Here is an 8,376-nt window from a genome sequence, read left to right as displayed (position 1 = left end):
AATGTTTAATAAGTCACACATGACAATTGAGCTTTTTCTGATGAAAGCAGTGCTTAGTAGACCTAACTTAAAACATGCAACATTGTTTTCTCCAGGACATCGGGAAACCTCACGACTCCACCAGCAGATGAATGGCAAAGTGCCAGTGCAAATGGCCACGTCGAGTCAGCTCAAGAAATTTTTACGGCGATGTACCAGGACGAGGGTAATGACGAGGCCAGTGCATGTGACCGAACAGAGGCATCGAGCCTTGTTGACGTGTGTGTCGAAGTGCCGGAGCCGCAGCCACCAAAAAAGAAAATGAAGAAAGATAAATACGATGAGCAAATTGAGAACATCACCAAAATTCTGGAGAAGGAGTATGATGAAATTGATCACTTTGCCGCATTTCTGGGAGCAAAAATGAAGCGTGTACCTCTGAGGCTGCGTGACGATATGCAGATGGAGATGCTGCGAGAGGTTAATAAGTACATTAATAGCGCTTGAAATTTAATTTAATGTTTTCTTTTTCATTGCATACTTCAGTGTTTAGGCAAGGAAAGTATCCTTTTTAGTACACAATTTTCAGTTTTTTTCAGTTTTCTCAGCCTCGGGTTCTTTAACATGTACCTAAATCCAAGTGCACAAAGTTTTTGCGTTTCACCCCCTTTATAACATGCGGCCAGTGCAAACGGTAATCGAAACCGCAACAGCATGGTTAGCAACACAACTCCACGACCACTAAGTCACTACAGCAAGTTGCGATATATATATCTATATATTTTTCATTCAACTGTTGTTACCTGGGAAGAGTTGATAAATTATTTTCAAGCGTTACTATTTATTGAACTAGTCCCCCAATCAGTGGAGAAAATCCATACTGAAAAGTTTGTTGTCATGTTTTACTGCTGTGACCAAACTTGTTTCATAACACTGGATTCTTCTGGTGGTATGCAATGTTGTGGAATTACCTGTCATTCAAATTTTGTATGTTTGCGTGCCTTGCCTGTATTTTCATACAGGCAAACTGCATCTGTCAATTTGGTAATGCTGTGATAATGTGAACTAGGCCTTATTAAGTAGACCGTAATGGTTTGCTGTATATATGCACTGTTGTGCAGTATTAGGGTCATTGGATCTCTCATTTTGGCAATGCTGTGATAATGTGAACTAGGGCTTATTAAGTACACTGTAATGGTGTGCTTTATATATACACTTTCGTGCAATAGCAAGGCCATTACTGTGTTGTTTCCTTGCCTCGCCTGTTTCTTCGTACACGTGAACTGCATCTCCCAATTTGGTAATGCTGTGATAATGTGAACTAGGCCTTATTAAGTAGACCATAATGGTTTGCTGTATATATGCACTGTTGTGCAGTATTACGGTCATTGGATCTCTCACTTTGGTAATGCTGTGATAATGTAACTAGGGCTTATTAAGTACACTGTAATGGTGTGCTTTATATATACACTTTCGTGCAATAGCAAGGCCATTACTGTGTTGTTTCCTTGCCTCGCCTGTTTCTTCGTACACGTGAACTGCATCTCCCAATTTGGTAATGCTGTGATAATGTGAACTAGGCCTTAAGTAGACCGTAATGTTTTGCTGTATATATGCACTGTTGTGCAATATTAAGGCCATTCCTGTGGTATTTGGAAAATATTTCTAGTTTACCCTTCCTAACTAGTTTTTGGTCCAACTCACCGATAAAGGATTCTGTGTTTAAACAAGGCACTAAAGATACCATGTTGACCACCTGCGTGGCAGGTATTGGGGGCATATTGTTTGATTTAAACCTTTGTTCCTTGTACTTGTGCTGCCATATTTTTTGTGTTACTGGAACCATCACACTTTCACAACGCACCAACTTGACCAGCAGACCACCCCACTTACTTTTTAGGTTACGACTGCATTGATTACTTTTGTTTCCTTCATGCAGTTTCCTTGCACAGGACCTTGTGAACACCATTGTCTTTGTCATTTACGACTATAGTGCTTCCTGTTTACCATGTCAAATTCAGGTAAGTTTTGTAATGCGTTCGGGCCAATAAACGAAATGAAATTTCATATACTTGTCACTGTTGCGATGATGCGAAACACCTAAATAACGCAAGTAAAAAATTTAGTTCCACCTTCATAATGCCTGTCTTCCTTGAATGATCTTTTAACACAACTACACTGAATTGCACTCGTTCACCTAACCGATATCACTGCATTCCAGAAATAAGCAATACGAAATGAAATACACAGAAGGGCCACAGAACAGAATATCGTAAATCCAGCGGCTCGCTGCCAAAGCATTAAGTAGGTAGCCCTGAAGAGGGCTGTTGGGTTCTTCATGGAGTCCAGCAGCACGTGTTCTTGGCCTTGAGGCGGCCAGGTCTACACCATCCTACAAGCTTGTCACCCCTGGCAGGTTCCACTGCCAAGACACCTGCCCTTCATCCTTGAAGTACTCGATGAACTGCTTGCGCACCGAATTAGCAGCATTCGTGCAGTTGCGGGCCTTTGCTCCCTGCAAACCGAACACAGCAGCAGTTGCCGCCTCTTGTCGCCAAGTGCCGTCACGGACATACCCGAACATGTCCTGGCAGTCTCCATATCCAGGTGGGCAGTAGGTCGCTGAAGCGCTGGACGTTACAGATAAGAAGTTGTGAAGTACGCAGGTTGCCTTCACAACACTCTCCACATTTTCCGGCTGCAGGTTCATCTGCCGCTCGTATATCCGCCAGCGGGAAACGAGAATCCCGAAGGCGTTCTCTATACATCGTCTGAAAAAGACAAACATATTCTGACTTAAAAATGCACGTGATTCTTTAAAAATTACGGTTGTAAATGTGCAATAGAAGCCTGCACCAAATTAAAAAAAAAGATAGAGCACTAAATGGCGATGACATGTTGTGCACTGTGGTGCACAAAGACACCAAACACCAATATTGTATAGGCAATGTTACAATTTATAAATGTGAAAAAACATTCACGTAGTTAAACAGAGGTATTATTGCAGGATTACGGTTTTAGTAAGATCTTGATGAGGGCTAGTTGGTTCATACTTAGAACTGAGGTGAAACAGCGCGAAAAAGACGAGGACACAAGGAAACAAATAGCACAGACAAGCGCTGTCTGGTATTTGTTTCCTTGTGTCCTCGTCTTTTTTGCGCTGTTTCACCTCAGTTCTAAGTACGGTTTTAACGATTACAGTTTAACAATTACGATTTTAAACCTGATATGGTACAGACCTGGCACGACTGAGGCGGTAGTTGAAGATGATCTCCTCAGCTTTAGTCCGGGTGCCCGGTAGTGGCCGCATGAAGTCGGGGCGCAGCTGGAAGGCTTCATCGCCAACAAACACACGAGGGCAAATTCGCTCGGAGCCTGGTAGCTTAGCTGCCCGAGGCAGATTGAGCTTGCCCTCGTGCAGTCGTTTGCCAATGGGGGAATCTTTGAAAATTCCACCATCACTAAACCTCCCAGGTGCGCCCACATCAATAAGGCGAAACAGGTACTGGCCGTCTGCCACAGCCATGAGGACAATGGAGTGGGTGCCCTAGAAGCATTGGAAATAAGAATAACAAAGAATTTTTGTAATTGGAATCTTTCATTACACTTTGCTTCATTGCAGTGTTGCAAGGCACACATGAAAAATGGTTACCGTATTACTATACTACAAGCTTTCCCTAGAGTATCTACATGATTTTTCCATCTTCTCGTCCTCCTCTGCTACTCGCATATACCATCCCCTCTATGCTACAACTAGTCAAACGGCACCCACAAGACACTCTCCTTTGTCATCATTGCATTTCTGAAAAAAAAAAAAAACTCTCCCTTACTTCCCCACAATCACGAATAATGCTGTAAATGTTACATTCTCATATCAGATAAATTACTTGCTGCAGTCCTCTGCTTGCAGGTTGCAAAAAGAGAAGGATGGAATTGTATTCCCCCTTTTAACAAAGCGTACGAACAGGCTCTTCTCAAAGTCATTTAAAAGCAGTAGGCTGTGTATTATGCACAAGGTTATTCCCATACAATACTCCTGTCAAATTTAGGAGTGTTTGCATTTGCAAAGCTGACCCCTCAGCAGCAAATATTCTGCATGCAATACTGCAATGTTCTGTTCCATACCTTATAGTTGAAGTACAGGCTCCCAGCCTTTCTTGGACATCTAATCCTCACGTGCTTGCCGTCCACAGCACCCAGGCAATTCGGGAACTGCCAGCGGCTGCCAAATCCTAAGGCGATGTCCCTCCATTCTCCCTCTGTTGGAGGCTGCATAACACAGATTTGAACTTTGATGCACACCAATCACCGGCAGACTTTACTGCTGCATTATTCACCTATGTACCGTCATGCTCTGTCTATACGCATGTGTTATTTAAGTTATGCCGCAACTTCAGCTACTGCAAATCTCACTGTCACACACAGTACACTTTACTGCTGCTGGTTTCACTTAATTTAATCTGATGTCTTTGTATATGCATGTAAACGAGAAGAAAGAGGGTTAACTGAGGGGCCCGATTTTTATTAGTCATACCATAAGAAGCCAACAAACACTGACACCGGCGGATGTGGAACATCCTTTCTGCCGCAGGCGTCACGAGAATGTGATCTTTTAGGGTGTGATATTGACCGATTGCATTCACACAAAAAAAACACGTTCTCGTGACGCCTGCGGCACAAAGGATGTTCCACATCCACCGCCAAGGTTTGTGAGTGGTGCCGCTTGCTACCACTCCCAAGGTTCTACTAAGAAAGTAAATACCCAAGAAAGTGTATGGGGAAATGGCGCCGCTGTAGCTCAATTGGTGGAGCATCGCATGCAAAATGTGAAGGTTGTGGGATCGTCCCCCACCTGCGCCAAGCTGTTTCTTCATCCACTTTCATTTCCATTAATTTATGGTTTCTTTATTTCGTTTATTAAAACACAAGTAATTTCCCCTATGTTGTCCTAAGTGTCAGTGTTTGTTGGCTTCTTATATGCATGTAGTATTTTAAGCCATGATCCATTTTCTAAGGACATGTATGTGTTGTACCATCTCAGACGTTCATGCTAAATAATACTGAACAAACAACATTGATTGAAATCCACTCAAAATACTGAGAAAGGCGACTAATACTGAGCCATTGCTCAGTAAGTGTGAACGTAAGACCATGCTTATTGGTAGCACTCCACTTTGTACCATGTTATGAAAATATTTTAGGCGCACCTTCATGTACACAGGGGACAGCACCTCCCATAGCACATTGCACGTCAGGTGGATCGCCTTGCGTGCAGCCTCCAGCCCCACTCTGAAGGCCATTGCTGCATCTCGCACGAGCATACCGGACGACAGGTATCTGAAAGCACACAAGATCATATAGCACGATCGACGCAGTAAAGTTTTGTGCTGGTGAACGGCGAATTTCTTCCGAATCTAAGAAGTACTGAAGTGACAAAATGGTCCTACCGCAGCGTCAGTGCGAGGCGCTCGCCAGATGAAATCGGTTCTCGGCAGACCCATTCCTTCGTCAGCCGGTCCCGCACCATGTCGTGGAGCGCGTCGAATGTCTCCGGCGACATCCTGTAGAACTTGAAGAACAGCGAGTGGTCACCGTTCTTCATGAGCTTCATCTGTAAAAAGGCAATGAAAGCGCATGAAGTTGTACTGCGTTGACGCATTAAGTCCTTTGTCTCTTACCGCTGTGAAGAACTCGCTTTCGTCCGCTCGCTTGGTCCAGACCGGTCGAACCCAGTGCTTGCGGGACAGCGCCTGCTTCCTCTTCATTATCAAAAGTAGCTGTAAAGCAGCTAGTTTTCTACGCCGCTCCATCACACGCACAGAAAACTTTACAGCGGGGACAGAAAGAAATGCACGCAGGCTCGAACAGCAAAATGACACCGGCGGTTCAGGTAGCGCGGGCGGGAAGAGGAAGCGGACAGTGTTGGCCGCGCCGCGCGTCGCAGACGGATCGAGCAAACTACCGAATTTTGATATGTAAACAAAAAAAAAACCTACTGCAAGACCTTCAGAAATACTTTATGTTGCTTTGTACAGCCAAACAAATCAATTTAAGTTATTGTAGCAAGTGCCACACCAAGTTTGGCGCTAACTCGATCCTCTAATACCGGCAACACTGGAAAGCCGTCGCGCGAAGCGGTCGCTCGCTTGGAGCTTGACTTCTGGGCGACGAGCGAACGCGACAGCCATCTCCATCGCGTCGCTTGTCGCTGTCGAGTGCAAGATCGCTTGCATGGGGTTTATACTTTAAGCTGACTAGTCCACTGTTCCAAGGTCAACTCATTTCCCTCATCTTCGATCCTCTGCGCTCTTCGTTTCCTAAATGCATCCCAGTCAACCATCCTGAATGTGCGCTCCTTTTTATTAGCCACTACCAAAGTAATCATAAGTATGTAATGATCGCTACCAAAATCTGTATTAGAATTGGACCAGGACGAATCCACAACCCCCCGAACAAAAGTGAGATCAGGTGTCGAATCTCTACATGTCGACGTGCCACATCTGCTGGGATACGAAGGGTCTGTAATCAGAGTTAAATTCAAGTCTAGTGCCTGATGTCATAGTCTCTCCCCCTTAATAGTGTTATAAACATACTTCCACACATGATATGGTGCATTGAAGTCCCCTCCAATAAGCAACGGTGCATCCTTAGCCAGATTGGTTGCCTTGGTCAAGAGAGATTTGAAACTCTGCTTCGTGTCGCGGGGGCTACTGTACAGGTTAAGCAGGTAAACACTCCTCTGACATGACCTTTGCCGACCTAAAATTACCTCCACCATAATATATTCAATCTTGCAATCCGCCATGTGAAGATCATGTCTAATATACGCCAACCTCCTATTAATGAGAGTAGCGAGTCCTCTGCCCTGTTCATTATCCTTAACTGCCGCTTTGAAATCCGTTAAGGTCACGTTAGACGTTAGTGTTTCCTGTAACATGATAACTTGAGGTTTCACACCATGCGTTCTAACAAACTGCTGCAGAGACGCCTTCTTATGATTGAACCCCCTACAATTCCACTGCCAAATACTAAATGAACTATTTAATAGAGCCATCTTGACCACGGAAGTTTGGTGAACTAGTTTTGAGCTCAAGTCCACTCGGCGACTCACCCTGCTGGGCTAGCGGCCGAGTGCACTCCCGCTCCATAACAGGGACCACTGTGTCGTTTAGATATATTTCAATTTTGCCTAATCTCTGATTCGTGATATTTTCCCGTTCTTCTATACGCTCCAGTCTACTAATGATCTGATTTACACTTTTTTGCAATGTCGCCATCATTAGAGAGTTTTAGAATAGGGGCCCCAAACGTTTTGGGGCCCCAAAGAAATAGCGTCCAAGCCACTGCGCATGCGCGAGACGCAAACTGCGTTTGGGTTTTGCGTTGGGAACGCTATTTCACCGATTTAGCGGGAGCTCAAATAGCGTTCCCAAAAGCTTTGCGTCAACAAACATGGCGGCACCCATCGAAGCGACGGCTCTAACCTAGCACCAAACTGGGTTGGATTCGCGGTAATGCGTGAAGTTCGCAAGCTAGGAGAAGTGACTGCAGTTATCGCTTTCTCTCAACTAGCGTGTGTTATCAAGATTGATTCATTAGACGCCGCTGATTCCGAATTCGAGTGTGGATTTTATGGCTCGTAGGCCTAACACGGCTAAGCTTGGCTGGTGAAGGCACGTAAAGGTGGTTTTGTTGCTCCAAACTAAGCACAACTAATTGTTTGCTGCTTGAAGAATAACCTCTAAATTGTAATTAAACGCGAATACACGCAAGTCAAAATTACTATTCATATCATAAGATGGTATATTTTATTTAATTATTTTTAATCGTTTTTCTTAGACGCCGTAGTGGCGCTGTCAGCGCAAGACGCTATCTGCAAACGCAAAGCCCTATTCTAAAACTCTTCACTCCTGCGTGCCCCAACGCTAACACCCGCAAAGCTCTTTGGGGCCCCAAAATATTGGGGCCCCTATTCTAAAACTCCCTATTGCTTTAAGCTCGGAACCGACTTTGCCCTGAATCCGCACGGTCGAGGATAGGGCCCTCTTTTTCGGAGCAGGCGTCTCCTCGTCCGCCATGGTCTCTTCTGCGACCTCCACAGACCTTGGTACCTCAACCGAGCATCATGTTTCCTAGCCTGTCCTAAGCTACCGCTGTTACCGGAAGACAAGCCGTTCCTAAGTTGAGCTATCTCTTTGATAAGCCCGTCAATGGCTGCTTTTAAGCTATGATTCTCTCTGTCCAATTGCGCAATCCTATCCCTATCCCTATTACCATTCACTTGCTCCTGGCGCTGCTAGCGCGCTTGGCCGGCGCTGATGCCGCCCTTGACCTTGTCACCCCAGGTGGTCTTGCTTCCAGCTGCGCCGCCGTCTCCACCAGCTGCAGGAAAGCGCA

The 8,376-nt window shown here is 45.0% G+C and overlaps 1 protein-coding gene across 1 annotated transcript; it reads right to left on the bottom strand.

Moving 5' to 3' along the window:
* Nucleotides 1–2,371: 2,371 nt before the first annotated feature.
* LOC126518579 (uncharacterized) lies at nucleotides 2,372–8,057 on the bottom strand. Its single transcript, XM_050168360.2, has 6 exons — nucleotides 7,989–8,057; nucleotides 5,427–5,590; nucleotides 5,187–5,316; nucleotides 4,105–4,248; nucleotides 3,219–3,526; nucleotides 2,372–2,750 (listed from the first exon to the last, which is right to left on the bottom strand). Exons 1-6 carry the CDS (start codon nucleotides 8,055–8,057, stop codon nucleotides 2,372–2,374), a joined length of 1,194 nt encoding a protein of 397 aa, XP_050024317.2.
* Nucleotides 8,058–8,376: the final 319 nt, after the last annotated feature.

This window comes from Dermacentor andersoni, chromosome 1 (genome assembly GCF_023375885.2).
Source record: "Dermacentor andersoni chromosome 1, qqDerAnde1_hic_scaffold, whole genome shotgun sequence".
NCBI lineage: Eukaryota > Metazoa > Arthropoda > Arachnida > Ixodida > Ixodidae > Dermacentor > Dermacentor andersoni.
The sequence above is the reverse complement of the archived record's forward strand: the minus strand, read 5'-3'. Positions and strand labels throughout refer to the sequence as shown.

Bases quoted from the DNA above. Each gene is read 5' to 3' on its own strand.
- LOC126518579 (XM_050168360.2), bottom strand. From the start codon at position 8,057: ATGGCGGACGAGGAGACGCCTGCTCCGAAAAAGAGGGCCCTATCCTCG. The intron at 5,591-7,988 runs GTCGGTTCCGAG...GCCTTTTTACAG, and splicing joins CCGTGCGGATTCAGGGCAAA to ATGAAGCTCATGAAGAACGG. The intron at 5,317-5,426 runs GTAGGACCATTT...GTGTGCTTTCAG, and splicing joins CGCCTCGCACTGACGCTGCG to ATACCTGTCGTCCGGTATGC.